Below are 20542 nucleotides of genomic sequence, written 5' to 3'. Positions count from 1 at the left end.
TCTCTACTTACTCTCAGCGTTGGGACCGTCACTTCTGAGTTTCTGTACAGCTGATATGTAGTTTTTCAGTTGATGCTTCAATAGTTCATTGTCTCTGAAATGATAGTTGGTAGGCTATATGTGTAGTATTTAAACCGCAGATAATCTATGCTAAGAAACAATAGGAATATGGGTGCTTCTATGGATGTTCATGAGAGGGGCCATTGGGTATTATTCTCAAAGGCTCCTCTGTCAGTTTGTAAGTGTATCAAAATGCCCCAACCCACGCTAACTAGAAACATTTTGGTTCATGTTCAATTATGTTCAATTTTATACTAATGAGCTACTAAGCTGGTTTTTGGTCTTACATCTCTAACCATATCAAGTGTTCATAACTTTGTACATGATAAAATGTAGCTGAGAAAACTGATGCATTAATTAGAATTGTTTTAGTTAGCCTCAGAGTCTACAATAGATTTTACATTGTAGTTTTAATCTTGACTATAATATGAGCCATCCGCGTCTGCTTGTCCATCCGTCTGTGTCTGTACATCCTAAGTCACATCGAGATTGGGAAAAAAGATCGCATCAAGCGGGATTCGAACTCGCATCGTTTGGCCAGTCGACCACATAAGACATTGCTGAATAATTGTGCGCATAGTTATTTTCTGTGCCTGATCGGATCACTCGATGATCTCTCACAGTACACGAGACTGGCAGTGTATTAGTAAGACTTCACTATTACTACTGTTAATTTGTAGAACAAAATATCTTACAGATTTTACGGCTTCGGGCCTTTACCCGCTACACAAACAGAAATACGGTTGAGCCAGTCTTGCATTGGCAAATCCGATATTTCCCTTTCTTGCATGTCATTTTTGTTGTTATAATATTTGAGCTCAATTAGAACAGAAATCCCGGTATTATATGAATATTAATGTTTATGTCTTTTGATTTATAACTATGTATTATGACTGAAGTTGAGCCTATCTTAAGCATACAAAGATTATCATCAGAGTAGATCTGATCGGCACTTCCAAAACAAGCTTGTCTCCGCCTTTCCTTTTAATGTACTCTACATCACTGCTTCGCATAGGAGAATTGAAATTTTAAGTTCTGCACTGAAACACTCCAATATCATGAGAAGCTATCACGTGTGTAGTAAAGCAAATGAAAAGCTCACACTGCAGTAAAATTTGAATTGACCTGTCTAGGTGACACACTCTGACAAATGGTTGACATGTCTGCAAGCTGCAGTCAGTTGACACGTCTGCAAGCTGCAACGCTACAGTGCCAGAAAAAAATAGTTGGGACACGAAATCATCAATGCATGGTTTTTCAGCTTTGGACTTGAATAAATTTAAAGTTTTTACAGATAAATTCCCAAAACTACACATAATCTGATTCCTTATACTGTTAATATTCTAATGAGTTTAATTTTATCATTTTTAATAAAGTTGGACACTATTTAAGGCAGCATATCTATAAATATCACCAATTGTCACATTCTTAATAAGAAACTTCTCTGATCAGAACTCCCTAATATTCTTATTTCTAGAGGTTTAATAAACTCTTTCTATTATGGTGACCTTGAACTTGGCCGCTATGTTCAGGAAATTAGTTTTACAATTTGGTGATATTAATTCTCAAGTAAGTTACTTTTAGATTCCTTATAGTTTAATCATTCTATTGATATATAAATATCCATAGTATCTGGATGAGACAACAAATATGTTGTGATAACAACTTTGGTATGAATTAGCCTATGAAACAATTGCATAGCAACTATCTTGTCCGGCGCTGTAATTGACAGTATTACCTACTTGCTAAGTGACTGAAGCTTGTTATGATCTCTAGCCATCTGTTCTTCGTAGTTACGTTTGTGCTCCTCCAGTTCAGCCCTGAGACCTCTAGAGTACTCCTCCTCCTGCTCCAGCATAGATTTTACAACTCTGAAAGAACAGAGTTTAGATATTAAAGTGAACAGCCGAGGGTTTTGGTCATACGTTACATCTAACTACAGAAGCACATGTATAACATACTTTCTACTAACTATAATCATATTCTAACACTAACTTGTACTGTTCCTCAACCTCATCTTTCTTCAGCATCATTGTGACAGTAGCTTGCCTCAACTCCTCTGCAATTAATCAATAACCCAATAAGAATTAAATTCAGTTATTGGACATTTAAACCAACATAGATTCATAATGTTCTTTAGCTATAGCAAATCTGATGAAAAAATATGTTGAGTCATCTTGTTTCAAATGATCTTCAAATCACTATCACGGTTGAAATAAAAACAGAGGTAAGAAATGAAATATAGAGTATATTATTGCAGTTACAAAACTAAGTACTGCTGTCATGCCATGGCTCCATTAAAAAGACAAACAAGATCAATTTTAACTGAAAATCGAGCAGACCATAGATATTATAAGGCCTGCTGATGAGCCAGGACAAAAATTGCACTATTTACATAATCTGTCAGTTACTCAATGGAATGTCTGTCTCTAAATAGAGAAGAAACCAGACAGATATAAAACAACCAAGGTAAATAGGTAAAACAAATGTGTAACAATAAAGCAAACAGGTAAAGCATGTATAACAGGGAAGACGAACAGGTAAAACGCATATAACTACAGAGTCTTAAGTGTTGTCCTTCAAAAAAGAAGAAGTAATGCGGGTGCCAAGTTCACTCAAGTCAGAGAAGTTCTTATGTTGACCTCACTGCGTGTCACTCAGCAGAACTTGGGGTCATTACTCAGTTGACTGAGAAGTTCAATGTTCTCACTTAGATGATCTAGCCAGTGACTCGGAGAGGAACCCCGAGTTAGGTGTTAATCTCGGAGGTGCTTATCTCTAACCTCTCTAGGCATTCATCATAACTACAGACTACCAATTTACTATAAGCAACGATCAGGGTCTAAACAGAATAAGGGGTAAGTGATAAATACACACCATTAGACATAGTTTCACCAGTGCGTGGCTGCTCCTCGGGAAGTGAGCTCCCATCTCCTTGTGTTCGCATGAAAGAGGCACTAAGAGACAAATTATAATAAAAATCTCTTCAAAAACAGTGAAGTGATTTGGTGAGACTATTCTATGACCTGCTAACGTTAGATTAGATAGACCTTTATATCATATTTTTGGTAAAATTTAGATCGAATTGAATAGATCAGACGAGGGTGTGTCGACTAATGCAACAAATTTCCATTTCTACTTATTAGTTGATGCGTGGTCGAAGAATAATCAATGATTGATGGAGTTAAAACTTATGCGTCAAAGATTTGTATAGAGCTCACTATAATGTAAGAGAGCTCAGTCTATTTCGTGAGAAAAGATTATACAATTGAATGTCATTCATGTCTATGAAATTGGCGCAAGTTAGCTGACACGCTGGAGAGATATGACTCTATACACGAAGTGCAGAGATAATTAATCTATTAATCCAGTTTTTATGTACTTAAGAGATGAACTATTAAAATAAAAAGACATAGTAACTAATAAGATAGTGTTTGACCATTCCTCAACACAACGCCTCATTTCCGCCCCAACCACCAGGTCTTGGAAACTTAGTCTATATTCACATAGGACTACAATAGCTCTCACCGATTTGTAGATCAACAGGAAGTTAATATTCAAAATACTTCTTCATATGACTTGATATAAGCAAAGAAAAATATATGTGGTGTGATTATATTTGTACAGATTGCTATCTCCAACTATTGAGAAATTAAACGTTTAATATTTAGCCTACGCAATCATTTAAAAACGTAATTTTACAACTGTTTGATTTACATATGTGAAATCAGTACACAATGAGTATTAATGTAATACATGATGTATGGCTAAATTTACAATTAGTCACAATGTTGTAAATGAGAATTTTAGTTTTCTAACAAAAGGAAACTAAAATGATTGTTTGCAACTCAATTTCGCACATCACTGTAGGTTACATCACTATTACCAGTTCACACACCATTCTAGTTTATATCACTATTACCAGTTCACACACCGCTGTAGTTTATATCACTATTACCAGTTCACACACCGCTGTAGTTTATATCACTATTACCATTTCACACACCACTGTAGGTTATATCACTATTACCAGTTCACACACCACTGTAGTTTATATCACTATTACCAGTTCACACACCACTCTAGTTTATATCACTATTACCAGTTCACACACCACTGTAGTTTATATCACTATTACCAGTTCACACACCGCTGTAGTTTATATCACTATTACCATTTCACACACCACTGTAGTTTATATCACTATTACCAGTTCACACACTGCTGTAGTTTATATCACTATTACCAGTTCACACACCACTGTAGTTTATATCACTATTACCATTTCACACACCACTGTAGTTTATATCACTATTACCAGTTCACACACCGCTGTAGTTTATATCACTATTACCATTTCACACACCACTGTAGGTTATATTACTATTACCAGTTCACACACCACTGTAGTTTATATCACTATTACCAGTTCACACACCACTGTAGTTTATATCACTATTACCAGTTCACACACCACTGTAGTTTATATCACTATTACCAGTTCACACAACACTGTAGGTTATATCACTATTACTAGTTCACACACCACTGTAGTTTATATCACTATTACCAGTTCACACACCACTGTAGTTTATATCACTATTACCAATTCACACGCCGCTGTAGTTTATATCACTATTACCAGTTCACACACAACTGTAGTTTATATCACTATTACCTGTTCACACACCACTGTAGTTTATATCACTATTACCAGTTCACACAACACTGTAGGTTATATCACTATTACTAGTTCACACACCACTGTAGGTTATATCACTATTACCAGTTCACACACCACTGTAGGTTATATCACTATTACCAGTTCACACACCACTGTAGGTTATATCACTATTACCAGTTCACACACCGCTGTAGTTTATATCACTATTACCATTTCACACACCACTGTAGTTTATATCACTATTACCAGTTCACACACCGCTGTAGTTTATATCACTATTACCATTTCACACACCACTGTAGGTTATATTACTATTACCAGTTCACACACCACTGTAGTTTATATCACTATTACCAGTTCACACAACACTGTAGGTTATATCACTATTACTAGTTCACACACCACTGTAGGTTATATCACTATTACCAGTTCACACACCACTGTAGTTTATATCACTATTACCAGTTCACACACAACTGTAGTTTATATCACTATTACCTGTTCACACACCACTGTAGTTTATATCACTATTACCAGTTCACACACCACTGTAGTTTATATCACTATTACCAGTTCACACAACACTGTAGGTTATATCACTATTACTAGTTCACACACCACTGTAGTTTATATCACTATTACCAATTCACACACCGCTGTAGTTTATATCACTATTACCAGTTCACACACCACTGTAGTTTATATCACTATTACCAGTTCACACACCACTGTAGTTTATATCACTTTTACCAGTTCACACACCACTGTAGTTTATATCACTATTACTAGTTCACACACCACTGTAGTTTATATCACTATTACCAGTTCACACACCACTGTAGGTTATATCACTATTACCAGTTCACACACCACTGTAGGTTATATCACTATTACCAGTTCACACACCGCTGTAGTTTATATCACTATTACCATTTCACACACCACTGTAGTTTATATCACTATTACCAGTTCACACACCGCTGTAGTTTATATCACTATTACCATTTCACACACCACTGTAGGTTATATTACTATTACCAGTTCACACACCACTGTAGTTTATATCACTATTACCAGTTCACACAACACTGTAGGTTATATCACTATTACTAGTTCACACACCACTGTAGGTTATATCACTATTACCAGTTCACACACCACTGTAGTTTATATCACTATTACCAGTTCACACACAACTGTAGTTTATATCACTATTACCTGTTCACACACCACTGTAGTTTATATCACTATTACCAGTTCACACACCACTGTAGTTTATATCACTATTACCAGTTCACACACCACTGTAGTTTATATCACTATTACCAGTTCACACACCACTGTAGTTTATATCACTATTACCAGTTCACACAACACTGTAGGTTATATCACTATTACTAGTTCACACACCACTGTAGTTTATATCACTATTACCAATTCACACACCGCTGTAGTTTATATCACTATTACCAGTTCACACACAACTGTAGTTTATATCACTATTACCAGTTCACACACCACTGTAGGTTATATCACTATTACCAGTTCACACACCACTGTAGGTTATATCACTATTACCAGTTCACACACCGCTGTAGTTTATATCACTATTACCATTTCACACACCACTGTAGGTTATATCACTATTACCAGTTCACACACCACTGTAGTTTATATCACTATTACCAGTTCACACACAACTGTAGTTTATATCACTATTACCTGTTCACACACCACTGTAGTTTATATCACTATTACCAGTTCACACACCACTGTAGTTTATATCACTATTACCAGTTCACACACCACTGTAGTTTATATCACTATTACCAGTTCACACACCACTGTAGTTTATATCACTATTACCAGTTCACACAACACTGTAGGTTATATCACTATTACTAGTTCACACACCACTGTAGTTTATATCACTATTACCAATTCACACACCACTGTAGTTTATATCACTATTACCAGTTCACACACCACTGTAGTTTATATCACTATTACCAGTTCACACACCACTGTAGTTTATATCACTTTTACCAGTTCACACACCACTGTAGTTTATATCACTATTACTAGTTCACACACCACTGTAGTTTATATCACTATTACCAGTTCACACACCACTGTAGTTTATATCACTATTACCAGTTCACACAACACTGTAGGTTATATCACTATTACTAGTTCACACACCACTGTAGTTTATATCACTATTACCAATTCACACACCGCTGTAGTTTATATCACTATTACCAGTTCACACACCACTGTAGTTTATATCACTATTACCAGTTCACACACCACTGTAGTTTATATCACTTTTACCAGTTCACACACCACTGTAGTTTATATCACTATTACTAGTTCACACACCACTGTAGTTTATATCACTATTACCAGTTCACACACCACTGTAGGTTATATCACTATTACCAGTTCATTTTATTTGAAACCGCAGGTCCTAGCTATGAACTGAACCACTGAAATTATATGAAAGATTGAGAGACAAAAAAGAAACAAAATAAATTGCTACCTTCGTGCCTTTGCCACAAGTGAAAGGGCATTTGCGGAGTCTTCATTCCATGAACATGAAATGTTTGGAATGTCAGAGTCAATCGATTTGGAATCATCGTCTAAAGTAACAGCGAGTCCAGATGGTGCGAGTGGAATAAGATTTGAACCTCTGGAAACAAAAGAAGTACATTATCAATAATATATATATTAGTATTATACAGAAACACTGAGCACAGGCGCAGCTGCTCGACAAGACAACTCTAGACAGGGCAGATTTAAACAACTCTATTATACTGACCCATCAGATACCAATGAAACGTTATCGCTACTTAGGGACACTGCGCTGTCATTTCTTCTGAGTGGCATCTGTCGACCTCCGTTGGCTGTCTCTTCACTTTTATCCTCATCCGAATCATCATCCGCATCAAAAGACACCAACTTTGCTGTTTTCTTGTTGTGAGTATTGTTAGCACCAGGAGGGATAGCTGGTAAAACATGGCAGTATCCACAACCTTCCCATACAAAACCTTTGCAGCAAGCACAATGCATTTGTAAATTACCAACTTCTATTTAAATAAAACATGCAGCGATTTCTCATTCTATCATTCAGGGGCGGCTCACAAGTGTCTAAATGAAAATCATTCATCAGTTCATTTCTCAAACAATATGCATGTATTTTATGCATTGCCTAATTCAGTAAATTAATCTTAAATAGACGTATATAATAGATTTACTCACAACCAAAGTAACTTGATTTAACATTTAAACTCGATGTCTTTTCAAATAGCAATTATGTTGCCATTCGTAGCCCAAGCTTCCTCCTAGCTTTGCCGTCCTTTGCTTTTTAATAGAGCTAGTTTTAAAAGAGCTAGTTTTAATAGAGCCAGTTTAAATAGAGCTAATTTTAATAGAGCTAGTGTTAATAGAGCTAGTGTTAATAAAGCTAGTTTTAATAGAGCTAGTTTTATTTAATAGAGCTAGTTTAGGGTCTTGAAAACTCGCAACTGATCAAAAAAAAATCGGCAAACAACAGGTAGCATTGCTGCCTCAAACATCCATCAACAGCACTCGCTACTAGCATTGCTGCCTCACACATCCATCAACAGCACTCGCTACTAGCATTGCTGCCTCACAGTACTTACTGATAGCATTGCTGCTTCCAGCCATAGTCACAGGCCTATGATCTCCTGGGCGTTGGAATGTTGAAAGCAAAGAGTTAGGGAGAAGCTTGGAGAGGCCCGACGAGCTGACGGAGGTAACCTTGATAGCGGAACCATTTATCGGTGGCGGGGAAACTTTATTGATACTCTCACAATCAATGGTTATGGCGAAGAGAACTGAAGCAAGACCTGCAGATTTGAGAAGGAAATGATCGATACACCAGATTCAAATGCTACTATGTAGGAAGTACTATAGCAATAAACTCTGAATGATCACAATTGCTGGGTAATAACAGGAACATTAGCCAGTGCTTCTTACTTCCTCTTTATATAGATCGAGTAGAGAAATCTATCCACCTTCAGCGCAGACTAGCGATGAGCTAAGACTCATGCATGTATCTCGCTATACTGATCTAAGCTTTTATAGATATGAGTACCGCAATGGTGTTGTCATGAAAAAATACCGTAATGCCAATATGTGTTTCAAAGCGTTAGGAAGCAGTTTGCTTGTTTCTTGCCTTTAGGAGACAGCAATTGAATTACCTGATGCTGTGTTGATGAGTAGTGTAAACCTCTGTTCGTCTCTCACTAAAGCCCACTCCTCGTAAAACTGACTGCCGAAGTAAACAAGAGAAACTATCATGATAAAGACAGCACAAATATCAGGCCTCTTGGCAGCGCTTATAGAATCCATAATAACATAAAACAGAACACTCATTTTGAGCTTTTACCACGTTTTGTATTGAAATCATTTTTTTAATAATTTTTTAATTAAGCTAGCTGGCGATTAATTATATACTATCTTGCTCATTTCATACACATTCAAAACATACTAATATACAAATTGAAATACTATAGCAGTTGATAAATAACCAACTATTAAACGGTATTGTACTACTATCCGTTTCAAGTATTTATGAATTCGGCGTGCACATTCTGCCATGTTTTGTTCAAGCCAGTGATATGTTGCCAGATAGCTGCTTTAAATCTAGCTTTACTCAAATATGTAATGATAAGACAGCATCCATACAGTCAAGTCAGGACATAAGACAGCATCCATACAGTCAAGTCAGGACATAAGACAGAATCCATACAGTCAAGTCAGGACATAAGACGGAATCCATACAGTCAAGTCAGGACATAAGACAGAATCCATACAGTCAAGTCAGGACATAAGACAGAATCCATACAGTCAAGTCAGGACATAAAACAGAATCCATACAGTCAAGTCAGGACATAAAACAGAATCCATACAGTCAAGTCAGGACATAAGACAGAATCCATACAGTCAAGTCAGGACATAAAACAGAATCCATACAGTCAAGTCAGGACATAAGACAGAATCCATACAGTCAAGTCAGGACATAAGACGGAATCCATACAGTCAAGTCAGGACATAAGACAGAATCCATACAGTCAAGTCAGGACATAAGACGGAATCCATACAGTCAAGTCAGGACATAAGACAGAATCCATACAGTCAAGTCAGGACATAAGACAGAATCCATACAGTCAAGTCAGGACATAAGACAGAATCCATACAGTCAAGTCAGGACATATTAAAAAAGACAAAATAGTCATAAACAAGCAAGTAGGTTAAGGCTAAGATGACAAAACAAGTAGACAGCGAGACCGTCATCTGACTGTCCCACTATTCCTCAAGTGATGCTATCCGATCAAGGCTAAAACTACACCTTCTAGAGAGGCTATGTTACTACAGTCGAACCTTGTTAAAATGGACTCCGTTAATCCGGATATCGGATAAGATGGACAATTATGGACAAATATGGACAAAAGGCAGTCACATTGAAATAATTGATATTATAATGACTTTAAGTTCAAGTTTAGAAAGTTATTAAATGTAAGAAACACTTATCTATTGGAGCCCACTCGCAAGAGTGAAATACATCTTTCAATCATATCGTTTGTGTCTGATTTTTATGATGGTAAAATATAATTTTACATGATTTATAAATATGTTAGAAAATCACAACATAATTTGGAATTAATTTGAAGTAGTAACATAATTAATATTCAATAAAACCAAATGGTTATAATACATTGTGTGAATGGAATTGTCCACAGTCAATTCAAGATTACAAGAGTTGTCTAACCTTCACTCCAAATTTCAGAAATGTTAGTAATTTTGCAGAAATTTCTGTTTACACAAGGTAGTACAATCACATATTCACACGTTTGCGCTCTGCATTCGGTGTGAACATTTCTGTGTTTAGACAATTCAGACTTCTATTTTTTACCAAGGCTCCACAAATCCATCCACACGAGGTAAATGAATATTTACTTTACTTCTTTGCATTTTAACTTCAATGTTTTATCTCACAAGGTAAATATTTTAAAGAACATACATTTAAGGTAAGTACAGTATAGTGCACAGTACATAGTGCCATACATATGATTTACATATGTATATGTAAATATGATTTACATACATATCATATGCCTAATACGATTGTTGCTGTATATATTGGCCTATATACAATGTACAGGCATATCGGTCAAACAGAATAACTCGCTAAACGGGACCACCCACCCACCCTAATTAGCCTGTTTAAAGGAGGGTCAACTGTACCACTAAAAGTTGGTAAGAAAGGAGTTTTTTCTTCAATAATTATTAAATTCACCAAATGACATCTATACTCAGTTTCATACAACCATCAACAATAGGCGATACTATCAACTATGTTGCGGCTAAAAAGACGAACTTGCTGCTTACCTCACTATTTTTGTATTTGACTTTAAGCTATTTATCTGTCGCTCAAGAGACTTTTCATTGAGACACGACCGAAGCCAAGCTCGTCCCCTCCCTGTGTCATTCGTGATGTGCTTGAGTAGCAAATACCTCTCAGCATCGTGTTTGCTCAGGATCTCCCGGATCACATGCCATATCACTGCCAATAAACATATCAACTGACATCTCAGAAAGCTTAAAATTCATTATGATGACATATCATGAGAATTTCAAACATTAAATGAAGGACTATATGTGTAAACTGTTGATGCCAGAACAAGATTTACCAAATGTTTATAAAGGAAAATAGGAGAATTGACCAAACAAAATTTGTTATCAGAATCAGGTTTTTTCTGATTGGTCATTCATGTTTTTTATAGCAGATGAATGACTCCAGTTTTTTCAACTTCAGCATGATATTCCTTATCATAGAAAAGTCACTCTAGTAAAATGGTTTCATATTTTAAGGTTTCTATGATCTGCCTAACGCCATTATTTTGGTGTTTAAAACTTCCTAAATAAAGATCATACATACTTCTCAAAATTCTTGGTCATAGCACCTTTGAAAGAGTTTCCCATGACAACAAAGTTTGCAGGTTTTCTGTTTTTATACCAAATAATGTGATCACTAAAATTAAGCCCACAAATGCACAAAAGGTGATCATCTCTTATTGAATAGAAACGTGGTGTTATCTTATGTTCTAGGAATTATGCAGAAGCCGGCATGATAGGAATTGGGCTTATGTAGCTTCACACGAAAGCTTTTGATTGGCTATGATACATTTGGTGATGAATAGAAGGTTTTCTCAGCATAAACAGGTATTGTCTCCTGTACCTGTATGTCTCCTGTACCTGTATGTCTCCTGTACCTGTATGTCTCCTGTACCATGTGGTGGAGACATACACCTATTGAACCGTCTGGTCATTAAAACTTGATCAAATTAATTTACATGTACATATTATATGGAGGTGTATAAAGGAAAGACAATGCTCTATAAATTGACAGCGCCGTAGGGCTGTAATTCATGTATTATTAGTAACATTATTGACTTTGACATTCTATAAAAATGTGGGATAAAAGCAAACGACGGTACAAGTTCAGCGCAGAGCACTACCATCAAGTATTGATTCATCAGGTAACTTTCACTGTCCTGACGCTGATAAGTGGACGGAGATGCAGACAGGCTAATAAATTAAATGAACATCTTGATACTTCAGTACATTTTTTTCAGAGAACAGGCTGAGGATATTACGGTAAACTATTCAGAGACGTGCCATAGACCACCCATGACAATGAGTTAATCTATCCAGCGGCGAATCGAAGACCACCCATGACAATGAGTTGAGTTAATCTGTTGATCAATCAAAATGATCAATCTGTTTAGGTTTCGTGGCATTAAAGCAATGATAAGTTCTGTGAAATCATTAGGAGGGGATTAATATGATCGGATAGAAATGCAGCTTTTGTTGTCTCCCTATGCTTCATCGGTAAATATTTTTCAAGAAAGTAATTGTGTTTAAACTTGTGCGCAATATAGATTTGCACCATCACTGGCTGAATCAGTGAGTCAAATGAAATGGCCAAAAATATTTGGGTAAAGTGTGACCACCTTGACAAAACTGCTAGGTATTTCATTTTACATTGTAGGTCTCATTTCATTTTATCTTGGGTCTCATTAAAGATTGCACCTCGCATGAACTAGACATGTCTCTTTCCTGCCTAAATAAATCTCAAAGCAAACTGTCAAAAAAAGCTGAACTCACATTGATGAACAATACATGATTGTACAATCAACGAATTGTTATAATGATCAGCGAAAGAAGTGAAATTCTAAAATGTAATTAAAATGAGTTATCCATTTAGGAATACACCAATGTAGAGAAAAAGCTGGGATATTGCAAAAAGTGCCCGAAATGGTTCAAAACTGCAGAATCTACAAGCTGCACCAGCCAGGGCATCATGAGCCTTTTAAATAATCAACACTGCCGTGCAGGTCTCTTCCTCTGTAAGAATCAAAACTACATTCTCCTAATAGACTATTACACCATATACATGTATATAGGATCCTCCCAACTCTCCAGTATAATGAGTATCGCCATAATCAACTCAGCAAAATCTTTATTTAATAAACACGAGATACCAGCAACTGTAATGTCAGATAACGGACCTTGTATTGCTAGCCATGAATACAGGTTGTCAAAGAATAGCGCTTTGAGAGTATAACCAGCTTTCTATGATAACCTCGATCTAATGGGAAACCAAAGTGTTGATGCAAATGAAGAAGAATCTCACCACGAAAGCAGGTTATCTATGCTACAATATTCTGATATCCAATGACCACTCCCCAGAAACGATAATCTCATAGGTAGACAACTCCAAACTGCTTCACCTACAGTTCTGAACACTTCCACAACCCACATGCCAGATTTTAACTTTATCGATGGTAAAAAATGGATAAAAAGTGAGGATTAATAACATATACAACATCACAATGATACATAGAGCTGCGACAGTCGTCACAATGCTACATAGAGCTGTGACAGTCGTCAACATGCTATATAGAGCTGCGATAGTTGTCAAAATGCTATGTAGATGTGCGACAATAGTCAAAATACTATACAGAGCTGCGACAGTCGTCAAAATGCTATATATAGAGCTGCGACAGTAGTCAAAATGCTATACAGATCTGGGACAGTCGTCAACATACTACATACATAGAGCTGAGACAGTCGTCAACATGCTATATAGAGCAGGGACAATAGTCAAAATGCTATACAGAGCTGTGACAGTAGTCAAAATGCTATATAGAGCTGCGACAATAGTCAAAACGCTATATAGAGCTGCAACAGTAGTCAAAACGTTATATAGAGCTGTGACAGTAGTCAAAATGATATATAGAGCTGGGACAGTAGTCAAAATGCTATACAGAGCTGCGACAGTCATCAGAATACTATAAAGAGCTACAACAGTCTCCAACATGCTACATGAGCTAGCAGAGCTACATGAACTTATGCAGGCAGCCCGTTCTGTCTATGTGACTTTAACAGACCTGGTACAGTTACTGAGAATCTACCAAGTAGATCACATGTGATTAGTACTGACACACGAGTGAAATGCCAAACTAACTGACAATCTGTTCAGCCAAAACCAGCCCCATTTACTAGCAATCATCCAGTCACCCGGTGAAAGAGCATCTTTAAAACTGACACAGGCAACTCTCATTGCTATACCCAGGCTATACCAGTGTCCCTGCGCAACACATATACGTAGACTATGTATAACTATGTCTCTCAACAAGTAGTTAATATGACAACAAACCTGGCTCGGATTCTATCTCGCTTGTATCTCCAAATATTCCTGCTTTTAATTTAGAGAGACCTGTGAAGTCCGACACCTGCCTGTAACATAACATAAAATTTTTAACAGTACTAGTGAGTTGGAAATTACCTCTATTATTTAAGGCAAAAATTACCTCTATTATTTAAGGAAAAAATTACCTCTATTATTTATGTCAAAAAATACCTTTATTATTTAAGGTAAAAATTACATCTATTATTTAAGGCATAAATTACCTCTATTATTTAAGGCAAAAATTACCTCTATTATTTAAGGAAAAAATTACCTCTATTATTTATGTCAAAAAATACCTTTATTATTTAAGGCAAAAATTACATCTATTATTTAAGGCATAAATTACCTCTATTATTTAAGGCCTAAATCACCTCTATTATTTAAGGCATAAATTACCTCTATTATTTAAGGCATAAATTACCTCTATTATTTAAGACATAAATTACCTCTATTATTTAAGGCATAAATTACCTCTATTATTTAAGGCATAAATTACCTCTATTATTTAAGACATAAATTACCTCTATTATTTAAGGCATAAATTACCTCTATTATTTAAGGCATAAATTACCTCTATTATTTAAGGCATAAATTACCTCTATTATTTAAGACATAAATTACCTCTATTATTTAAGACATAAATTACCTCTATTATTTAAGGCATAAATTACCTCTATTATTTAAGGCATAAATTACCTCTATTATTTAAGGCAGATGTCTAATAAATTTGTAGAACTGTGTTCAGTGTATGTAGATATCACATAGCAAAGTTATTTCTGTTCAGCCAACTAAGCAGTTGATTTTAAAATAACAAAGTATTGTCAAAAGAAATATTCCTTAGTACGAATATTCTTTTTACACCAAACAGACTTTGTCGGCATGGAAACACTCCGATACATCGTACTGGTATAAACGCACCCTAATTCAAAGTAATTTAGAACACAGCAAAACACAACGCCACGAACATCTAAGTTAAACTGCCGAGTGTCACGCTGCATTGTTATAAAATTATGCGATAATTTTCAGAATTCTATTGCTAAAACATAATTTGCAGCAAAAAGTAAGCCAAATTTTGTAAAAAGTACAAAAGCTATTAATCTAAAATGGTTGCAACAATTTTTGTAAAAGACACATACTAAAAAATTTAGATCACTTTTGCCTTATATTCGGCACAAAAATTCATGTTTCTATCTAAAACAGATGTCAAATCATGTAACAGCAGCCAATCATTATTGTGAAATAGCAAAGGCGTAATCAGCATTAGTTTTAACTCAAGCTATTTTTTTCTGGCAGTAATAGTTCTAGAATAGATATCTTCAAAAACATTCATGGCATTGCGAGTTTTTTCTTCAATTTATTGTTGGACAAAATCATGTGTAGAACACATAAGTATTATCAGTATCAAAGGGTATGAGATGACTAACAGAAATGCGGTGATCTTAACCAAAATGAAGATCACACGATTATCACACTCCCAAACAAAATATAGAACAAAGTTCTATATTTTACAAAACATAAGTTAGCTATTGATGAAACTGTAGGCCATTCAAATGCATACCTCTGAGCTTGTACATTGTATCGGTTACAGTATCTAGTTACTAAATGCATATAATACTGCTAATAAGTTCAATTAGCTGACCGATTTCGCCACTGTCATGTCTGTTTTTGGCTAATATATTTTTATTTATTTTTGTTAACGACAATTTGCTTTCATTCGATGAAACATTTCATTATATGTAAAGAAGACCGTAAACTGTTACTCGTAGTTGTGATGAACTAACCAGAACATCTTTAATCTTAAATCTGTCTTTCTTAGTTTATTAACTTAATTCGTGATTAGCTAGCTTAATCCTAGTATTAAGTAAAACTCTACCGGATTAAGCTCCGCAATGTTTAGGATTTCTTCCATTTTTAACGCAAATTGTTTCATGACGATAAATCCATCGGCATGCGATAAGTACAATGAAGGTTAATGCCTGCCGAGATGCCATCTTGAGTTTCTAATCAGATAGATTGTGGCACATTTATATAAAAAACTAAAGTTCTAAGACTGCCAATTAAGCCTGGCATTGCTTGTAGTGGACCTCCTTTTGCACAGTAAATAAGCCATAGTGAGTTTACTCTTACTACTCTTCCCTCACATGAGATTCTGTTGACGTCACGGAACTCTTATTATAAAGTATTATTATTCTTCCTATTTAAAAAGCTTTAGCTACCGCCTATATTTGTTCTTCAGTGCGACGGTGTGACGCTTTTACCACTACAAGATCAGAGTTGTATAATATATTAGATGTATGTAGGTACAGACGAACATTTCACTCTGCAGCTCAACTTATCAAGATCTTCTGCATATAATTACATGTAGCATTAAAGTCAATTTACTGCTGTACATACTATGTAAAGTCAATTTACTGCTGTACATACTATGTAAAAGATTAAATGAAAAAATCTAAATTTTATTTATAAACAAAATGAATAAATGAAACGATAATCAATGAAAAACTATTTTTGTTTTCAATTAGCATTTACGTTAAAGACAGCAAATTGAACCGCACCATTGATACAGGAAGCAGACGCTGAGTGAAGTGGAGGCAAGAGAGATGTGGAACTAGTCTAATTTAAAATATGGTTTTATATTAAACACTATGCATTTTATCGTTAATTACATAACGAACTTTTACATTTTCATTGGATTCATTCTTTCTTTTCATCGCAACATCTTTTTCCTCGAACGTGTATTTATTTCCCAAACTTCTTTAACCTTTAAACTATGTATCTTGTACTCTGTTTAACAAATTCAAAAGACTCATGACATGTTTGTGTCTGTCACAAAGCCTAACAAATGAAAATTCCAGCTATGCTCGCTCAGTATTATACGCTCATAATAGCTTATAGAAAACACAATAGAAAGTTGATGGGGCTTTCATATGAATAGCTATACATAATTGCAAGGCAAGTACAGTACTGCCAGAGAGTGAACTAGGAAACCAACAATAGATACTAACTTGAGAGCTGCTAAAGCTCGGTTAATTGGCTTCAGTCCATGCTTTAGGCAATTCTCCAACGCTGCACATAGCACAGCAACCCTGAATATAGTAGAAAAAACTGTATATATTGATATATATTTCAATTATATACATCCATATTACTATGTAGCACTTATATAAATAATTATATAAATAATAACTATTATAGTATAGTTAGATGTATATCCAAATCCTGAAATATATATATATGTACTAAATACATAAAGAATCAATATTGTCTAGTTTGTGTACCCACTCCAAGGCAGCTGTAAGCATAACGGATATGTAACTATATGCATATACGTGTAAGTATATACATGTATTATATGCATGTACCTGTATATGGAGTGCAACAGTGTTTGGTGTATGAGTAGAGTACTGTAGGTTCTAGCTAATGAGTGATGGAGTGGTATTATGTTAGCTAGAGATTCCATTAAACCTTCTCCATCTGGTGTAACTGAGGCGGGTATCATGGAGTCTTTTTATTAGCATGATATGAGAGGCAACAATATTTGATGCGCGTAACTTTGTTATATTATTGATACATTACTGAGAGTTTTTGTAACGAAAATACAGTTCAGCTGCCTAAAGCCAGAGTTTCCTATCAGACAGAGTGAAGACAAAGAACAAAGACAAAGGTCTACATGTATGTACGTATGGGGTCTATGTACGTATGTGGTCTATGTATGAATGTGGTCTATGTACGTATGTGGTCTATGTACGTATGTGGTCTATGTACATATGTGGTCTATGTATGTATGTGGTCCATGTACATATACAGTACCTTTCTTAATGATAATAACTAGAATTTCCCATAGGCTTGGACTAAGAGTTAAAGACAGAAAGTGCATACCGTACAGGATGAAAATATCCGATGGATATAAAAATTCGCGATTTCGCGAGCAGTCAACTCCGCGAATTATTAAATTCCGTGAATAATTAGTTCTATTTTTTATCACAAGGGAGAATAACTACTGCATCAAATTGAAAACTAGTCGCTAGGCTAGTTTTTAATATAACTACTAAACGTAAGTGAGTTCCAAAACATTTTTAAAATCATTGCCTAGGCTTTGAGCTAACACCATTGCCAATGCATCACATTTATTTACAAAATTATTCAAGGTTGTCATAAGATAGGCAGAATGGCGTCATAGCGAAAATAGCCACTAGGCAGAAGTACTAAACGTAGCCGAGTTCCAAAACTTCTTTAAAACCATTGCCGGGGTTCCGAGTTTTATTGCCATTGCAGCAAACTTTACAAAATTATTCAAGGTTTTTACAAGTAGTTCGGCATGGCTTCATCATCGCAAAAAGCTCTCCTAGTCTTTATACATTGAAATCAACTCCATCAATCTCGAATACCGAAGTCGAGGACGATCATGATTCTGATCTGGACATTATGGTATGTATTTGATGTGCTGTGCAGATACGTTTTTCCATTATTACCTGCATTAGTTAATTCTTTTGTTTAAAAACTGATCGCTTTCATTAAATACTTCAGCTATTGTTTTTGTACTTCTTTGACACTTGTTAAGATTTTTTTCTTTTTTGTGTTTACTGCAGATTGAGAACAAAACAACCTACTCCGATTACGAAAACTAGAGACAAGTAGTGATATTCATCAAGGCAGGAATATTGGCAGAGAAGCAACCAGTCAACCTAGACCCCTTCATTGACAACAACTCCTTGATATCGCTGCAGCAAACATGATTAAATTATATACTTTATTTCATGTATAGATATATTATAATTTATTACAAACTTGAGTGTACAAATAAAATTTTACAAACGATGAATGGAGTAAATATAAACAGTTTAGTCTATATTGTGGTTGTCTAGGGCAAAAAAATTAAACTGATACTCTTGATAAGTGAATACTAGCGTGTAATGGCGCTCTCTGACTAGTTATTTTGGTAATAGCAGCTCTACGGCTATTACTGTCTTGGGTAGATGTTAAAGGCGATTTTCTTGCTACTACATGGCTGGTAAGGAAGTTATCATCAGAACTCTCCTCGTAGCTTACTATTGCAAAGTTCTGCCGGCTGGCCAAAGATTTGTGCTCGTAAAGGCGTTTTTGCTTTTTTTTTTAAATCAGCTATATTCTCCTCGTAAGTAGCTGCGGTCACTTCTATCTGGATTTCCAGACCTCCCTGAATGATTCGTGATCTTCTAAAATGACATACACCACCCTTGCAATCATTGTTCTTCCGTGTATGATGAAAAATCTCTCTCACACTAAAACAAATAATGAATTGGTAGGGATGGAAAACATGAATATTGCGTTTTACCGAAGAACCAAAGTAAGATTCAACTAATTTAGTAAATGTGAAAAACTCATTACTTACCACAAATTGTTGGTTCATCAAAGGCCTCCAAATCTGTGAATATTCGTGAAAACTTCTGAACGCAACAAAGAATTTATAGCTTGGCACGATCTACCCGTAGTTGTAAGCTAAATAGAAAACGGTACGCGCAATGCGCGCAGCCGCGCATGCGTAAGGTTAACTCTATTGATAGACGTAATAGAGTTAACTTTTCCTAGAGAGTGGCAGTTTTTAGCCGCGAATAAATTCATCCGCGAATATGCATGAAAAGACAATTTTCGCGAAATATAACTCCGCGAATAAATTCATCCTGTACGGTATATACTACAACAAGCAGATTTTGAGAAAATAGGATTGTTGGAATATTAGCTAATGGAATCGGCTAAATCACTTCTGCAAAAATATTATTTCTGATTGGCAATCAATTGGAGCAATGCTTCGAAAATCCAAATAACGCGGAAGCTTGTGCATACATGTTCATCATCAAATGACTAGTTGATAGTTGTGGCCAAACATGTGTATACATTTAAGCAAGTCACGGGAAGATTCATGCTTTAAATGAACAAAAATTGAATAATTTTATTTAAAAGGCTCCGGTGTATAACATGGTGTTAGCAGATTGTTTTCACGTAAGCATAGTCCCGACTTAAACTATACAATTCCA

General features: G+C 35.5%; 1 protein-coding gene across 1 annotated transcript in view; it reads right to left on the bottom strand.

The window, feature by feature from the left end:
- Positions 1-20542, bottom strand: part of LOC137389679 (sorting nexin-29-like) — a 35081-nt gene that overhangs the window by 10101 nt on the left and 4438 nt on the right. Inside the window, exons 5-15 of the mRNA XM_068075754.1 lie at positions 17534-17614; positions 14496-14575; positions 11162-11336; positions 8971-9041; positions 8410-8616; positions 7566-7752; positions 7287-7436; positions 2936-3017; positions 2056-2117; positions 1803-1931; positions 12-94 (exon numbers count right to left, since the gene is read on the bottom strand). Of these exons, the coding sequence (XP_067931855.1) occupies positions 12-94; positions 1803-1931; positions 2056-2117; positions 2936-3017; positions 7287-7436; positions 7566-7752; positions 8410-8616; positions 8971-9041; positions 11162-11336; positions 14496-14575; positions 17534-17614 (1307 nt within the window). The remainder of the gene's footprint in view (positions 1-11; positions 95-1802; positions 1932-2055; positions 2118-2935; positions 3018-7286; positions 7437-7565; positions 7753-8409; positions 8617-8970; positions 9042-11161; positions 11337-14495; positions 14576-17533; positions 17615-20542) is intronic.

This window comes from Watersipora subatra, chromosome 3 (genome assembly GCF_963576615.1).
Source record: "Watersipora subatra chromosome 3, tzWatSuba1.1, whole genome shotgun sequence".
NCBI lineage: Eukaryota > Metazoa > Bryozoa > Gymnolaemata > Cheilostomatida > Watersiporidae > Watersipora > Watersipora subatra.
The sequence above is the reverse complement of the archived record's forward strand: the minus strand, read 5'-3'. Positions and strand labels throughout refer to the sequence as shown.